The sequence below is a fragment of the Mastigoproctus giganteus genome, chromosome 7, assembly GCF_048544385.1.
Source record: "Mastigoproctus giganteus isolate SK-2022 chromosome 7, ASM4854438v1, whole genome shotgun sequence".
Lineage (NCBI taxonomy): Eukaryota > Metazoa > Arthropoda > Arachnida > Uropygi > Thelyphonidae > Mastigoproctus > Mastigoproctus giganteus.
Genome location: NC_143581.1, coordinates 25,746,761 through 25,764,781, shown reverse-complemented (window position 1 = coordinate 25,764,781; position 18,021 = coordinate 25,746,761). Strand labels below are relative to the sequence as shown.

The 18,021-nt window shown below is 38.7% G+C and overlaps 2 protein-coding genes and 1 long non-coding RNA gene across 3 annotated transcripts; 2 read left to right on the top strand and 1 right to left on the bottom strand.

Annotated features, from left to right (window-relative positions):
- Positions 1-256: 256 nt before the first annotated feature.
- On the top strand, positions 257-1,624 carry LOC150082689 (uncharacterized). The gene is made up of 3 exons (XM_090378753.1): positions 257-382; positions 776-1,044; positions 1,454-1,624. The coding sequence occupies exons 1-2, from the start codon at positions 371-373 to the stop codon at positions 1,007-1,009; spliced, it is 246 nt and encodes an 81-aa protein (XP_090234879.1). The 5' UTR covers positions 257-370; the 3' UTR covers positions 1,010-1,044; positions 1,454-1,624.
- Positions 1,625-10,100: 8,476 nt separating this feature from the next.
- Positions 10,101-14,079, bottom strand: LOC150082688 (uncharacterized). The gene is made up of 3 exons (XM_090378752.1): positions 13,997-14,079; positions 12,757-13,099; positions 10,101-10,213 (listed from the first exon to the last, which is right to left on the bottom strand). The coding sequence occupies exons 1-2, from the start codon at positions 14,006-14,008 to the stop codon at positions 12,788-12,790; spliced, it is 324 nt and encodes a 107-aa protein (XP_090234878.1). The 5' UTR covers positions 14,009-14,079; the 3' UTR covers positions 10,101-10,213; positions 12,757-12,787.
- A 1,817-nt stretch (positions 14,080-15,896) lies between these two features.
- On the top strand, positions 15,897-17,081 carry LOC150082687 (uncharacterized). Its single transcript, XR_016547236.1, has 3 exons — positions 15,897-15,974; positions 16,346-16,607; positions 16,970-17,081. It is a non-coding gene; the product is annotated as an uncharacterized LOC150082687 (long non-coding RNA).
- The last annotated feature ends 940 nt before the right edge of the window (positions 17,082-18,021 follow it).

Sequence of the window (18,021 nt, the reverse complement as noted above, 5' to 3'; positions counted from 1 at the left end):
CCATGCTAATAGAGCGAGAGATAGAGAGCCTTGAAATCATTATGAGGAAATATTTATAACTGAAAACCACTCTGTTTCTAAAGACACCTCTCCCTCCCACTCACAGCGATTAATGATCAGCAGCTGTCTTAAGATAAAATTTGTGGTTTTTCTTCGAGGTATATAATCTTTTGACAATTCCAGAAACAAAAGAAGGTTAACACCTCGACCTCATCACGATGTTACCCTTTTGTTTTTCTTCTTAAAACGAAAATACGTGAATTTGAATTGAGGGCGTTGAGGAACTGGAATTCATATATAAAGCCGTGTAATATTGTACAGAGACACTCCGGTGGTGAATACAAATTTCTGTGGACTCCTGACGATAGCCATGAGGTTCTTGGTGAGTAGAAGCTTTATATCGATTTATTTATTGAATTTATAAATTAATAAAAACGTTTAAATCAGATATTTAGCAGTACATTTTTTTAAGAAAAAAAAATTTAAAAGTTGAAATAAACGTAACTGGATAAATCCTTAAAATTCATTTTTGGCTTCATACAAAAATAGCTTCCACTGATTTAATTTTCAGAAAATTAAATTCAATTTTCCTTTGTACTAGTGGATGGTGAATTATAATTTGTTTAGAACAAACCAAATAGTAAGCGTGTCTATTATTTAGATTATAATTTAGCGTAATTGCCTTTCTTTTGAAATTTTAAGTTAGCAATGTCTCTCTTTGATAATCCTTCATTTCGATAATTTTATGATTTTCTTCCTTTATTTTTTGTCGCAGGTTTTAGTTCTGTTGGTCTTAGCTGTTGTAGTGGCAGCTGTGGTTGCAGTTAGGAGAGGGTATGGTGGTGGCGGCTATGGAGGAGGAGGCTATGGTGGTGGTGGTGGTGGATATGGTGGAGGCTATGGCGGTGGAGGATATGGTGGTGGAAAAGGAGGTTACGGAGGTGGAGGATACGGAGGATATGGCGGTGGTGGATACGGTGGTGGAGGAAAAGGAGGCTGGAAGGGTTAAACGAGCATAAAGATGTTGGAACTAAGAGAAAAAAGGTACGTTGGAACGGTTAAACTAACAAAAAAAAATTTTAACCAGTTATTGGAGTTTATCTTCAGATTTAATGAACAAATATGGTGTATCGCTTCAGTAGTTTGATTAACTTATTTAAATTAGATGATTTATAGAGCTTCTTATTTCTATTTATATTATTAAGCTTATTTAAATGACTATTTCGGATTTAATTGCTGAATAGATTTCGAAATGAATCATTGTAATGACTGATTTAATATATGGTCTTTCTTCGTCAGTCAAGCTAATGAAGAGAATGTGTAATTGTCCTCAAAACGTGGGCGTTTTTAAAAGATTATTTTTCTTAGTTTTAAATTTTTTAATGTTCTTTTAACTAATTTGACTTCTGATTTCTTAAAAACAAACTTCAGTAATTCTTCATTCTTTGTGTAGGTTGACGACTCCAAATGTGATTAGCCCAACGGATTACCGGGCATCGTGAGCTGACATCAACTGTAATTCAGCATTCATTTTCTGTGCGTGTCCCTTAAATGCCTTCTGTGAACAAAACACTATTTTTCTGTAAAAACTGAATACTTTTAATAAAATATAGAAAATAATTTATAGAGTTCTTAAATAGTTTTCATTCCCAAGGGTCTGTACATCCATGGGTACAACCACATATAAACGCTTCGATATATATATATATACAAACAGATGAAAACATATGATTAAAGAGGTCTGTGTGCTCTGGGTTCATTATTTTATTGGGGATTATTGCGTGACACAGAGCGAAATGAATACAGAATAAATAATGGCAAGTTTAATTTTAATTAGTAAAACACGCATATATTAAATTAAATACATACAAAAGCTTTCGGTTAGTTTGCTAACCTTCATCAGTCAAACTGACAGTTAAGAGTGGAACATGAGGGCATGTACTGCCCTCATGTTAACCATCACATCATGCAGTACATGCCACTCATGTACTGCATGATGTGATGGTTAACTGTTGGATGTAAGGGGAGGATATTAGTTATAGCCGTCGTTGGGGTCGTTATGTTGCTAGTGATGTTAATGGCGGTGGCCTTCTCCTTGGTGACGACACAGACACCATATAACAAAGAAATACTATCACGACATTTTTCGCACACTATGGTCAAAAACTGCTTCCACGACACCACCCAACATTCTCCTCTCTCGGCTCTATTCAACTCTAATCTACTCTAATAAACTCCTCTTTGGTCTCCTAGGACCCAGTTTTTAAAGGGGGAGCATCCTAGAGAGTTTACATGGATCTCAGATATGATTGGACTCTCCAGTGCTCGTCTCATGCACCTTGACGGCACGTGATGGAAAAGGAATGATCACGATGTCCCCCCATCTCACTCATTATGTGTTCGGCCCTGCTCGGTGACTACCCACAGTACCAAGTGCATTTCCATATTTGGCACAACTGCTGATACCCATACGTGTACATGGCAGTACATGCCCTCATGTTCCGCACTCTTAACTGTCAGTTTAACAGTCAGCAAACTAACCGAAAGCTTTTGTATGTATTTAATTTAATATATGTGTGTTTTTCCAATTAATGTTAAACTTGGCATTACTTATTCTGTCTCCGTTTTGCTCTGTGTAACGTAATAATCCAAAATAATAATAATGAATCCAGAGGGCACAGGCCTCTTTAATCTTATTCAAACTCATCACATCTACAACAACAGATGGAATTACTTCTCAAATGTGACGTGCAACCATTCTCCCTCAATTCCAATTTTTGCTTCCTCGTGTGTGTAGACTAAGCAATAGGGAGGATTCCAACAGCATTGAGCTTGCTCACTCTATCCAATGCCTTAAACGGTACAACCAGATTACCTCGTAGGTGGTTTGTCTCTAGAGATGCAAATTTGCAGAACTGAAGCCTTTCTTAGTAAGATCATCCTTTCGTTCCCTCGCCAATCTCACTGCCCTGCCCTCGTGGGCAGCACAGTTCGTATAATCGCTGTCCTCCATACACTGGGTGGAAACGACGTGAGTTCAAATGCCGTCGATGACGTGAGGAATTTCTTCGAGCATTTTTCACTACGCAGCAGAGATATTCTGTCTCAGACGAGGGTAGCATGAATTTTTCTCTCAGAAACTTGGTTTTCGTTCAGCAATTAGAAAATTGACCACAGAACACAGAACACTGATGCTCCTAAAACCACATTGCAACAACAATTCGCTGCCCTTCTCTTTACTCGTCAAGGGGCTCTACATCCTTCCAAAAATGAGGCTTCCAGACCTGTATACAGTACTCAAGATGTGACCTAACAATGGCTTTATACAAAGGAATAATCACATATTTATCCCTTCTAGCAAAGTTTCTCTATATCATTGACAAAACTCCATGAGCTGCCCAGGCAATATGTCTGCACTGTTCAGTGAATTTCATATCTCACTGCACAATTACCCCAAGGTCTTTTTCATTCACCACTACCCTGAGTGTAGCACCACACAGATGATAAGTTACTCAACTGTGTTGGGGGTTTCAGGGACGGATGGCAGTCATCGTGAAACAGGTGGGTATATGGGATGTGTTAGAGTAACTAAGAATAAGAATAGGTGCATGCATACTTGCATGTATACCAATACTAGAATAATAGTAAATAGAATTGATGAATATGAAGTGTTGGTCAAGACATCGAAGGCGGATATTGTTGGGATATCAGAGACGTGGTGTCACACAGATATAAGGAATGCCGAACTGGAATTTGGGGAGTACAATGTGTTCAGAAAGGATAGACAGGATAGGAAGGGAGGAGGTGTTGTGCTGTTAATAAAGAAAAATATAAAATCAAAAGAAGTGCATCCAGTTGATATAGATGAACAGTGCACTGTTTCAGTCAGTTTAGTGTGATATAACCACTGCTAAAGCTAAAATAACAGTAGTAGTGTGTTATAGGCCTAATTACTATGATGACTTTAATAATAAGAAAATGTACAGAGAAATAGAGTGGGCTAGTAAATCAGAATGTCTTATAATGGGGGATTTTAACTTCCAGATATTGACTGAAACTTGTGGTTGGTCACTCATACACTAGCAAGGCTTTTCTGGATTTATTGGATGATTGTTTTCTGCTGCAGCATGTTCGAGAGGCAACCAGAGAAAGTAATACTCTTGGTCTGGTTATCAGCAGTAATCGGCACCTCCGTAGCCAGGTGGGAAGTAGCAGCAGTGCGTAGCACACGCTTCTTGATTAGACCGGGGTTCGAGCCCGTCACCACCAAATACGGAGGATGCGGAAAGGTCAGGGAATGACCACCGCATATCCCGGAGCAATATGGCCTTAGTTGCTAATGCTCTTAAAAACCAAACAACAATAACAACAACAACAGCAGTGATCATTCATGTATTAGGAATTTGCAGATAAAAGAACCACTAGGTGGCAGTGATCACAGTGTACTGACGTGGGATTTTCTTAAAGATTTAATTACCATCAGGGGTGGAGGAAAGGGTTTTTTGCTTCCGTAAAGGTGACTACAGTGGCCTCCGACAGTTTTTAAATTCTGTACAGTGGGATCAACTGACGATGTTACCAACAGTAAATTCTAAGTGGGAAGCATTCAAGGAGTTAATCGTGGATGCTACTAAAAGTTTCATACCTATTAAGAAATACTGTTCAAGGTTTAGGCCTAAATGGTTGTCAAATGAACTAATGAGACTCGTGACACAGAAGAAAAATGCATGGGATGCATATAAATTATCAAGCGACTCAGAAGCCTATGGCAGATATAAGTTAGTCTGTAATCAGGTCGCAAAGGAGGTTCGGCAGGCGAAGGCAGATTACGAGAAATCTTTGGCAAAGGATGCTAAGAAAAACAGCAAGGATTTCTTTATATCCTTGATATCGATGGTTCGACTGTTGATGATCCTGCTTAGATAGCAAACAAACTGAATGAGTATTTTGCATCTACATTCACACATGAGGAATTATTAAGGTTTGAAAATGGCAGAAGGTTATCAAATTGTATCAGGGTGCTTAATGATTTTGTAATAACTGAGAGCAAAGTGGAGGAAAAATTGTTGAAGTTAAACATAAGAAGGGCACCTGGGGTGGATGGGATCTATCCAGTTATATTAAAGGAGGCGGCAATGGAAGTAAGCAAACCCTTAGCCATAATTATGAGAGCTTCCTTTGACTCAGGGGAGGGTCCCCCGGACTAGAGATGTGCCAATGTATCCCCAATTCACAAAGGGGGATCGAAGGGTGACACGAGTAATTACAGACCAGTTAGTTTAACTTCTGTTCCGGGTAAAATAATGGAGTCACTGGTTAAAGATGCATTGCAGGATCATCTAGACAAGACTGCAGCAATAATTCAGACACAGCATGGGTTTTTTAAGGGAAAGTCTTGTCTGACAAATTTGATAGGATATTATGATGTGGTTACAAAGGAACTGGATGCGAAAAATAATTTTGATACCATATATTTGGATTTCAGGAAAGCTTTTGACACTGTTGCGCATGGAAGACTATTGTACAAATTGGAGCAGAATGGTATTAAGGGTAAGTTGCTACAATGGATAAAAGGATGGTTAAGTGCGAGAAGACAGAGGGTGGTAATCAATGGGTGCTGCTCTTCGTGGACTAATTTTATTAGTGGAGTCCCACAGGGTTCGGTGTTGGGTCCACTGTTGTTTTGTATATTTATCAATGATATTGATGAAGGTACATCAGGCTTAGTGTCGAAGTTTGCAGATAATACAAAGGTTGGCAGGGTTGTTAATGGCAGTGTGCTACTGCAACAGGATCTAGATAATTTGGGCAGATGGGCTAAGAAGTGGAAACTGAAGTTTAACCTTGACAAATGCAAAGTACTGCATATGGGTAGAAGTAACCCCAGAGAAACGTACCAACTGTGTGGTACTACACTTAAGGTGGTAGAAAATGAAAAAGACCTGGGAGTATTTGTGCAGTCAGATATGAAGTTTTCTGAGCAATGCAGACAGGCTGCCAAGGCAGGTCATGGGGTTTTGTCAATGATATATAGGAATTTTGCTAGCAGGGAAAAGGAGGTGATTGTCCCTCTGTATACGGCAATGGTCAGGCCACGTCTTGAGTATTGCTTACAGGTCTGGAGGCCTCATTTTAGGAAGGATGTAGATTTGCTTGAGCGTGTACAGAGAAGGGCAACAAGATTGGTGAGGGGAATGAAGGGATCCTCTTACCAAGAGAGGCTTAAGTTCTGCAAATTGCAGTGGCTGGAGACTGGGCACCTGCACGGTGATCTGATTGAGGTATATAAGGCCTTGAATGGGTTGAGCATTCTGATGGGATCCTTCCACTTGTTCAGATTACGAACCTAAGGGGGCATAAATTCAAATTAAGAAAAGACAGATGTAGAATAGATGTGCGGAAATTTGCCTTTAGCCAGCGGGTGGTTAATTGCTGGAACAAACTTCATCTGTCGTTGTGGAAGTTGACAGGTTAAATAAATTTAAGGAGGAACTGGACAGGCATTTGGAGGGAATGGTGTGATTTTTTTTTTTTTTTTTTTGGCTGATGCTGCATAAGCTCATACACTTGCTTTCTTCCATCACATGCCACTACTACTACTGCTACAACTCTGGGGTTACTGTTAACCATGTGCAGTAATTTGCATTTGTCAATGTTAAACTTCAACTGCCATTTCTCATCTCATCTACTTAATTTTTGTAAATCTTTTTGCAGTATCACATCGTCATTAACCACCCCGCTAACCTTTGTATCAGCTGCAAACTTGGACATTAATCCTGATATACCTTCATCAATATCATTGATAAATATGGAAAACAACAATGGGCCCAACACCGAATCCTGGGGAATTCCATTAATTAGTCTACGAAGAACAGTACCCATTGATAACAACTCTCTGTTTTCATCCATTTAACCATCCCTTTATTCATAGCAGTGACTTACCCGTAGTGCCACGTTGCACAAGTTTGTACAGCAGCCTTTTGTGTGCAACAGTATCAAAAGCCTTCCTGAAATCCAAGTATCAGAATTCTCTTTTTGCATCCAGGTCCGTGGTCACTGCATCATAGTAAGTTATCAGATTTTTTAGACAAGACCGCCCTTTGACTAACCCATGCTGTGATTGCACTAATAATTCTATTCCTGTCCAAATGGTTCTGCATTATTTCTTTAATCAGTAATTCCGTTATTTCCCCTATGTATACCCTTGACAAAACTCTCACCTTCCACCATTTTAAGATACACTGCCATTGTTTTGTTTCAGATGGAACATTACGAAATATGGAACTGGGATGTCTTTGGGAACAATGATGGCTTGTATATTTTGATGACCACTGCAAGTAATGTCTGATATTTCCCATCAAAAAGAGCACAATATGTATAAAATTTTATATGCTGATGTATAAGAAGAAGATTTTTTGGTAAGTAAGCCCATCTGATTGATAATATTCATAGAATAAATAAAATTTTATTTAGTTCTCTGAGATCGTTAGTTAAAATTATGTGATGTCATTGTTTTTGGGTTCAAACCTGCGTATAGCGAATTTTGTCTTTCTCAACAGTTTTGCAGCTCCCAACACCCAACTTTAATGTCTCCCACTACGTCAAAAGGAAGATCATCACCTCTCCCACCTTCCTACAACCGAACAGATGCCTTTATGCAACAAGATTAATTCCCTGGGAAGTTCTCGAATCAGGAGATCCGGAACTGGCTCTAGACATATTAACTAGATGGTTGCACACTGTTACTATGTTCTCAGCAGCTAAACAGGTCAGTATCTCCGCTAGAACTAATGCTTGGTGGTCTTCGGAGCTAAATTACAGTTTCAAGTGCAAACAGTCCCTCCATAAACAATGGAAACAGTCTGGTACAGCATATGACCGAACTCAGTACTCCAAAGCTAGAGCACTGTTTAACAGACTGAAATCGCAAGCCATTAAAGAATACACTGACAAGACCTTATCCAAAGGCAAAGTGCCATATACCCGTAACTCTGAACCAGATTCCAATTTCAATCCAGTTGAATGGATCAACTATGTAGCCAGATTCCAAGACAACATCACACAACCATATGATTACCAACCAGACCCCATTTCAAGTCCAGATGATGAGCTGTTTTCCATTCAAATCGATCGACAGCAGCTTCGTCAAGCCATCAACTCGCTGCGTCCGTCATGCACCGCTGGCATCGATAATGTCCCACATTTCATCGTAAAGTGCCTCAGTCCATACATCCTTGATCCTCTGCTCTACTTGTTCAACTCCATCCTCTCTCATAGAGTGTTTCCTGCATCCTGGAGCAAATACAGTCTTGCCCCACTACCTAAAGTTCAACTACCAAGCCAGCCGAAGCACTACAGACCGATTTCCACTGCATCCACGCTCCTAAAGCTACTGGAAAAAGTCCTTCTTCCGCATATAACACGCCATCTTCTTCCACAATCATCAAAACAACTCCATTATGTTCTCCCTAATAGATCAACTGTCTCCAACCTTCTGGCAGTCCAAACGGAGATTTTAAATGCATTTGAGGCCAAATCAGAAATGGCGGTTGTTTATGCCGATATTGAAGCTGCTTTTGATAGCCTCAACATCTCAGCCCTTCTGAATCTCCTAACCAATTTCTTTCGGATCAAAGGTGACGTTTTCGCTTTTCTGCACTCGCTCCTCCGGAACAGAACAGTGTACCTCACTCATCGTAACCTCTGCTATACCCGATCCATCAATGCTGGTGTGCCGCAAGGTGGCGTTTTATCGGGGTTACTTTTTACCGCCCTCCTTATTCCGTTTGTATGTAACAGAGATGATGTCATTACCTACGCCGACGATATAAAGTTCCTAACGCAAATACCACCATCAGCTGACAGGGGAGTGATCACATCGGAAATCTGTAATAAAATCACAGCTTTCTCTAGCCATCTCAACCATTTCGGTCTCAAACTGAACCCCCAAAAATCCGTTATTATGGTTTTTTCTCTGAAGAAGTGCCCCACATCCATACAACCCTCACTGCAGGGCGCAGTTATTCCAAGTGTTACTAAACACAAAGATCTCGGTGTAACCTTCGACCCAAACCTTAGGTTCAACTGTCACATCGAATGTGTTCTACGCAAGATCAACCGAATGCGCTGGATTGCCCGTCAACATCTTCTTCATAACACAGACGCTAGAACCACAATCAGATATCTGGAAACCATTGTGTATCCTACCTTTCTGTATGCCTCTGAAATATGGGCATCTGCAGTACCTTCTCTCATGAAGCCCATCTTCGCCAGTGAATACTGGATATTGAAGTGGGCAACCCACAAGCATCGACTCCCCCCTCAGCAGAGGACCACCAGCATGGCCGACCAACTCCAAATCCCGCGGCTGCCTCAAATAATCAGCATGAGGAGAACTGCGACCACAGTCAAAATGCTGGTTGGAAAAATCAATTCCCCTGACTTCTGGGATATATGCCAGTGGCATGTTCCACTTCCGTCCTTACGAGCCACCCCTCTTCTTCAGCTACAACGGAACAGGCTGAAGATCAGTGACAGATTCCTACCTGGACAAGTACTTCCGATAGTACAAGCCCTGCTAATGATCGGAGTTGACCTGCAGAAATTCGCTTCCGATCGCAATTACAGGCGCTCGTTGGCCGAACTTGTTCCCCTTTTGTTTGGCCCCTGATGTCGACTCATACTGATATCTCCACCTGCTATCTCCTATGAGGCGCATAACGGCACGTCGCAGGCAAATCGACGAACTGTCTTCACAAGAAAATGCAATACCGAACAATAATTTGGCACTGTGAAATATTCTGACTTGTGTGAATATGCTTAAATATGTGCTTTGTACATATGAACGTGTACATACCTTGGTGTACTGTCTGCTTCACATCTATGTACATACTCATATCTATTGAATGGTTAATGCTACGTTTTTAATTGTTATGTAATCTTTTATACTGCACAAATTTTTATACTGTACATATTTTTATATTACCCTATATCATTGTCAAGCCCCTGGCCTCCTGGCTGTGGCGGGCACATTATTGTATCTTTACTGTACAATAAAGATTTTCTTCTTCTTCTTCACAAACATTTTTTTTCGTATTCTTTATTACAGGCATCTAGTCTTACAGAAATAACATTTAATTACAAAAGGCAAGAAGATGAGGTCAGCTGATGACATCCGGTGAAAGTTGGGGAAATCAAATTTCGAATTGTCCTCCTATAAAAAGAATCAAGATATTTGGAGATCAGAGATCAAGCAATTATGAAAGACTATTACATATTATACTAATTATGATAAACAATATTTTATCCACATTTACCTTCCAAAGATAATTAAATAACTTGTCCATCGCTGAAGAAATCATTGGAATCAGTAATTCTGAAATCATATTAGGAAAAAAAGGTCCAAAGGACTGGATTAATAAATTAATAAAAACACCTCCTCTATAAACCTTTGTGATATACAGTAAACTCCTAAAATTTTGTCACCCTATGAGATTATGAGATGTCGGACCTTAAAATTGTTCGGAATTTACAGATGTGTACCAAGTGGTTGACCAGGTTTAGGGGAGCACATTTCAGTGAATAATGAATATTTTTATCTATTACTGCAGATAGCAGACTTTAAACTACATGGATAATGCAAAGACTAAAGCTATTAATATGCTACCTCCAACTGCCACTTCCGTAGCCAGTGGGTTATCACAATTTATAATCCGATGCCAAAGTCATTTCATCTTAAAATTTCTGCTGAACACCTTGAATACCGCTTTCACCAGAACGTTTTCCCTTAACAGTCGAAGGTGTACAGCATGAAACCCGTACCGGTCCATTTCACATGCCTCAAGCTTGCTCACCTTTCTCGAAAAACCCTGCTACCTATTCTTACCAAAGAGCTTCTCGCAGACAGACATCCTCAAATTCACTAGCCAATACAAAAGCGTTCCACTATGACCCATCTTCTCTCAATTATCGACTACAGTTCTCAATTCTCTTTACAATTCTCAATGCTTTCCAAAACAATGTAGAAATTTCGGCCACCTACCTGTATCTCAGATCTAGTTTTGATTACGATGATGTGTAAGCTCAGCTCTTTCTACGTCACAGGTACTTCCATAATCCTGGAAACATAGTCTCATATTTGAACTGTATACTGTATAAACGGACGGTCGTTATAAACTCCAGGAACACAAACCTTCACCGGCGATGTGCACAATGGTGTTCTACAAGGTGGAGTATTGTTTGTTCTAATATTTACCGCTCTGCTTGTTCTTCTCGTTCAGGGAGAGTAAATATCATTTGCTCTGCAGATGATATCAACTAATCAGGCGTATTAGCTCTACAGATGACATAAATATTTTCAAAACCAGTCTGTCTGACAAACTAAATGATGTTTCAGAATATTTACACCAATTCGGAGTATGTCTCCACCCAACCAAAGCAGCCGAAATGGCCTTCTCCCTCTAGCCAGCACCGTCTGCGATTCATTAGCTGCACAAAACCACTAGGATCTTTAATGCGTTCACTCACACTGACCCTGGAGCAATTTTTGATCGCAAGTTCCTCTCATAATCACTTAGATGTATTTCACCCGAAAAAGGCTAAACTTAGGTGTCAAGCTAAGTAGCATCAACTCCTCTATGTCAGGGATAGTAGCATCACGAGGAAGTACATCACAACAGTTGTTCACTCAGCAATCCTGTAGGCACCAGGAAGCTGACATCAATATATCCAGCATCCTCCATATCAGGAGTTAATAGGAGTAGTGCATAATGAATACTGGCTACTCAGAACAGCATTTCATAAACATGGTGTGCTCCCTATTAGCAGAACTACATCACTGGTGGAATTCTTAAAATCCCAAGGCTCCATATCTTAGTCTTTGAGAAGAAACTCAATACTACTAAAAATATGCTCATAGAACGTATTTCAGCTCCGGATCTATGGGACAGTGTTTACTGGAGGATCCCATTCTGTACACTTAGCAGGACTTCTTCCTTAGCCACCAATAGAAACAAACGGCAGGTGTCTGATAGATTTCTCCCCCTGACAAATGCTCAAGGTTGCATGGTCACTGGAAGTGACCATGCAACCTTCAGCATTTGTCAGGAATTTGAATTTGTCATGCAACCTTGAGCATTTGTCAAACAAGAATTTATATAGGTCACTGGAAGTGATCTATATAAATTCTCTATTACTATAAATACATGTTCTTATCCTCTAATAGAGGTTCAGAATCACCACACCAAAACCTCACCTTCCACCACTTCTTATTTGATTACAAATTCAGCCGAAATCTAAATATTGTAACTAAATAATCTCTGCAAAGTTGCTAATTCTGTTAAAATAACATTCCCTATTAAGTCTCTAGAGCAAAGTTTCCGGCATCCCTTCCCCCCCATACTTCTCCTTTAACCCATGCACGGTACTAAGTACTATAGGTTTTGATACCTTTCGTGTTTGGGATGTTCATAAAAAAAAAAAAAAAAAAAAAAGGGTATGTTGAAGGCTAGGTTTTGTTTTGACTTTCATAACTAACTCTATACTACTCCAATTAATCCCTGGCATGAAGGATACTGGATATCTGGATGTCAGCTTCCTCTTTTCTTTTTTTTTTCTTTTACAGAGTTTACCGTATTTTACATTTATTATTATTATTATTTTATTTATTTATTTTTTTTTGGTTTAAAATCTTTCAGTAGAAAATTAACAATTGAATTAAGGATTGATGATAACGCATTTCAGCTAAAGTCAGCTTACCTTTTGTGCTTAATTCCATCATTGCATTCGTTTAGCCCTTCCATCCTCCTTTTCCACCTCCGTATCCGCCCCCACCATAACCACCACCGCCATATCCACCGTCTCCATACCCTCCACCACCACCTCCAAGACCTCCCTTGCCACCACCAAGGCCGCCGCCTCCATATCCTCCACCACCACCAAGGCCACCTCCTCCATATCCTCCACCACCTCCAAGACCTCCCTTGCCACCACCACCACCTCCATATCCTCCTCCTCCATATCCACCGCCACCATAACCTCCTCCTTTTCTATCGGCAACCACCACCGCTACAATAGCAACCACGAACAACACAACGGAAACCTGAAATGAAAAAAAGAAAAATAAAAAAGAAATGTTATCAACAAATTACACTGAAAATTATTCCACTTTTAATTATCAAAATATAAATTAAAATCTCTAATCGTAGGTCAAAGTTTGTTTATAAAATGATTCGTAGCACAACATCTATGGCCACGAGGGATCAGTATACAGAGTTTGTAAATTGGGTACATTCTGATGTCGATTTACCAGATTGCTGGAGTAAGATAAACCACGAAACCCTCTACTTAACTCAGTTCCACTGACTCAGCCACGTTGTAAATAGCCCATAAAATTCTTCAATAAAAGGATTCAAATCCAGGTCTTTTCCACATGAAAGGTGAGTATATCCACAGTGTCACTAGCAAGGGCATTAATCATAGAATACACTTAAGTAATCTATGAAGTAGTTTGAGGTGTGATCCCCAAAGGCGTTTATGGCCTCTTTCACTGTCTTAATCTCTGTTCTGTGATCTACAACCCTTTCTTGTCTATATTAACTTTGCGCACCACCTGAAGGACATCCCTCTTGATTTCTTTATTTCGGAAGTGCAAATCTTTCAGAATCCATGATAATTCTGACTAATATTGTGATGAAAGAAGATAAAAAACAATTTGAATATAAATCCGTTAATTAAGAAAAAAAGGAGGTCATTTAAGAAATAAAGGAGGTCATAACTCTTGTCACACATGAAAACAGTGCGATGAACAGATTTTTGTTTTCTTTTTGCAGATTGAGATGAGGCTCAGAGTTCGAATACCACAATAGATATTTAAGGATTTACAAGATATAAAAAATTAAACTCTTTATCAGTGGGTTAGCTTTTCTACATTAATTTTAGATTTCAATAAAACTTATTTGATTATTTCTTAAATTAATCAAGATAAACGTATACTTACGAAGGGCTTCATGGCTATTTTCAGTGTTGCACACCAAGATTCGGTCTGAACTGTTCGCGTTCAGTGGCGTACGACTTTATATATGCATCCCAATTCTCCTCCCTCCCTCAGAACCCTTCCCTTAAATTCAAGTAATTTTAATTTCTTGAAATACAAAAAGTAAATATTGCGATGGAGTTGAACAGTTAACCTTTCGTGTTTCAAGAAGTGTCATAAGATTTTTCAAAAGAAACCACTTATTTTGTGTGAAGGCAGACACCCTCCCACTCACAGCCCCCAGTAATAGCTGGGAGGGGTTGCTGAGGGTGAGTATTTCAAAACAGTGGTGCTTTCACTTATCCAGTTTTCCTTGTTGGAAGGGTACTTGATCTCAAGGCTGCTCTTTATTAATGCGGGGAAATACCTTTTTGTTATTATTATTTTGAATCTAAAATATAAAATCTACAAAAGCAGTATTCCTGCTAACTCATTTGCATATTTTTATTACGAATAGTGTTTTTAAAATAACAAAAAATTAATTATTTTAATTAACTTTTTTGCTATTAATTAAATCTCATATGAATTGTATGCTTACTAACAACTATACCTTTTATATTAAAATGAATTATTGTGATTTTTTCTTTCTCTATGTCTGTAGCTCCCAGTGGACTGAAGATGACGTTCAACAGCACCTTGAAACGTAGCCAAACTTGATTGTGTAGCTCGATTCTGAAACATTTCAATAAACATCTTGAAACGAATTCTCACGTGGTCAAATGGAGAATTTTTATATAAATTTAATTCTAATTTGCAAAACTGGCAAACCACATATCGTCACTCTTTGAAGTAATTAAAAATAATTAAATGTGAAAAAAAAAATAAGAAAAATAAAATAAAATTTTACAACTAGTTAAACACAGTTGAATTTTACCCTAATTTATTTTCCCTGTGGCTTAATTTACGGTCAAATCAGTTACCACAGTTACACTACACAAATGAACAAACGGAATTTATTGTGTTAATTCTAAATACGTGAAAGTTGTGCGTGATGAAAAACACGAAATAGCTTATATAGAATTTCATCAAAACCCATTTACTTGTAACAAATAATAATTGCTCTATTTCTAATTTTCCGATTTTAATGAAATTTGGGATGGCAGGAGGTATCTTTTTAAATGAAGGAAATATGAAATTTTAAGAAATCCATCAATTGAGATTCGAATTATTACATGCGGACGGACTGAACTGAGAGTTAATCAAAGACAGTCACGTGATGTCTCTATAATTATGTCATGTGAGTGTGTACGGAATTATATCATCTCCCATGATCCTTTGAGGCATCATCTGTCGAATTTCTTATTGTCGCTAGATGGCGCTGCATGGTTATATTTATTCTTTTCGTTGGAGGGCGCTGCACCATTTTTTATAAAAATTATTTAATTTTTTTAAAAAATATTAATTATAAAAACTTAATGTAATTGGAATAAAAATTCCAAATCTTAATTATAAACTCTATAGTATGTGTTATTCCATTTCCACAACATAAGATGACACAACTCGATTTCCAGGAATGTAGAATTTAGGGTATTTGATAAAATTATGAAGGTATTTGCTAATAGAGAGAGAGAGACAGAGACAGAGAGAGCCTTGAAAGGATTATGAGGAAAACCTTCATAACTGAAAACCATTCTGTTTCCAACGACACCTCTCCCTCCCACTCACAGCCAGGAATGATTAGCAGCTGTCTTAAGATAAAATTTGTGGTTTTTCTTCGAGATATCTAATCTTTTGACAATTCCAGAAACAAAAGAAGGTTAACACCTCGACCTCATCACGATATTACCCTTTTGTTTTTCTTTTTAAAATGAAAATACGTGAATTTAAATTGAGGGCGTTGAGGAACTGGAATTCATATATAAAGCCGTGTAGTATTGTACACAGACATTCCGGTGGTGAAGACATTTCTGTGTACTACCTGACGATAGCCATGAGGTTCTTGGTGAGTATAAGCTTTATATCGATTTATTTATTGAATTTATAAATTAATATAAACGTTTAAATCTGCTATTTAGCAGTAGATTTTTCATAAAAGTTCCAAACTGGGTAAATCCTTAAAATTCATTTTTGGCTTCATACAAAAATGGCTTCCACTGATGTAATTTTGAGAAAATTAAATTAAATTTTCCTTTTTACTATTTGATGGCGAATTAAAATTTGTTTTGAACAAACCAAAGAATAAACGCGTCCATTATTTAGATTTTAATTAAGCGTACTTGCCTTTCTTTTGAAATTTTAAGTTAGCAATGTCTTTCCTTGATAATCCTTCATTTCGATCATTTTATGAATCTCTGTCTTTCCTTTTTAACGCAGGTTTCAGTTCTGTTGATCATAGCTGTTGTAGTGGCAGCTGTGGTTGCAGTTAGGAAAGGTTATGGTGGTGGTGGGTATGGAGGAGGCGGTTATGGTGGTGGTGGATATGGTGGAGGCTATGGCGGTGGAGGATATGGTGGTGGAAAAGGAGGTTTCGGAGGTGGAGGATACGGAGGATATGGCGGTGGTGGATATGGTGGTGGAGGAAAAGGAGGCTGGAAGGGTTAAACGAGCATAACGATGGTGGAAATAAGAGGAAAAGGTACGTTGCAACGGTTAAACTAACAATAAAAATTGTTAAGCTGTTTTTGGAGTTTATCTTCAGTCTTATTTAATGACACAAATATGGTGTATCGTTTCCAGTATTTTGATTAACTTATTTAAATTAGTATTTCGGGTTTAATTTTTAAATAGATTTCCAAATGAACATTATAATGGCTTATTTAATATATGGCCTTTCTTCGTCAGTCACGCTAATGAAGAGAATGTGTAATTGTCCTCGAAACGTGGTCGTTTTTAAAATATTATTTTTCTTAGTTTTTAATTTTTTAATGTTTTTTTAACGAATTTAACTTCTTTCTGTTTTCTTAACAAAAATTCAATAATTCTTCATTATTTGAATAGGTTGACGGCTCCAAATGTGCTTCGCCCAACGTGTCACCGGGCATCATAAACTGACATCATCTGGAATTCAGCATTCGTTTTCTGTATCTGTCCCTTATATGCCTTCTGTGAAAAACTATTTTTCTGTAAAAACTGAATACTTTTAATAAAATATAGAAAATAATTTATAGAGTTCTTAAATAGTTTTCATTCCAAAGAGTCTTCGATTATGTAAAATGCAGACGCATGTTACGTTCTGATCTTACATCCATGTGTACAACCACATATGCTACAACTTTCTAATCTAACATCCATGTGTACAACCTCTACTAATGCTAATGTTCGGCGACTCCAACCAGGCTCACCACCGGTAGTGTTGGGACCTATCTACAATTACGACATCGCGGTGTGGGTTAATGTCGTGGTGGGTTGACCAGAAGTGTTCGACAATGGCCGAGTGTTCTATGTCTGATAAGCGGATGGCTCTTTCGTGTTCCGAAAGACGTTTTCCGAGACGTCTCTCAGTTTCCCCAATTTAGCAGCCAGTGCAGTAACAGCAAGAGATGCAGTAGACTATACAACTTTGTAGTAAGGTGGGAACCGGCGGTGTTTTCACTTTACAGATGAGGGATCGTTACTTTCTGCCTGGTAGTTGAACGCATTTTATCCCATGTGATTTTAGGACCCTAGAAACCTGTTGTGATAGGTTTGGGTAGTATGGGATAAAGGCGCTCGCGGTTGAGTCATTACCTAGGATGCTCCTGTTAGTCGCTACGTGGTCATGTGTCTGAGGGCCATACCTGTCAAGGGTACTGGTGCGATAACCACACCTCGCAAGATCCGCCTTGAATTTAGCAATCTCGGTGCGCCTCTCATCTACAGAACTAGAGTGGTTCCAGACACTGGCTAATAAGGTTCGGTTCGTGCAGTTGCAGGAAGATGGCTGTGTGCGTGTGCTCACCGGAAGTTGGTAAATTGGCCAGCACACATTGGTTTACAATAGACAGTTGTCTTCAAGCGGGTGCCCTCACGTTGGACAAGGGTGTCTAAGTATGGTGTGGTATTGTCCGATT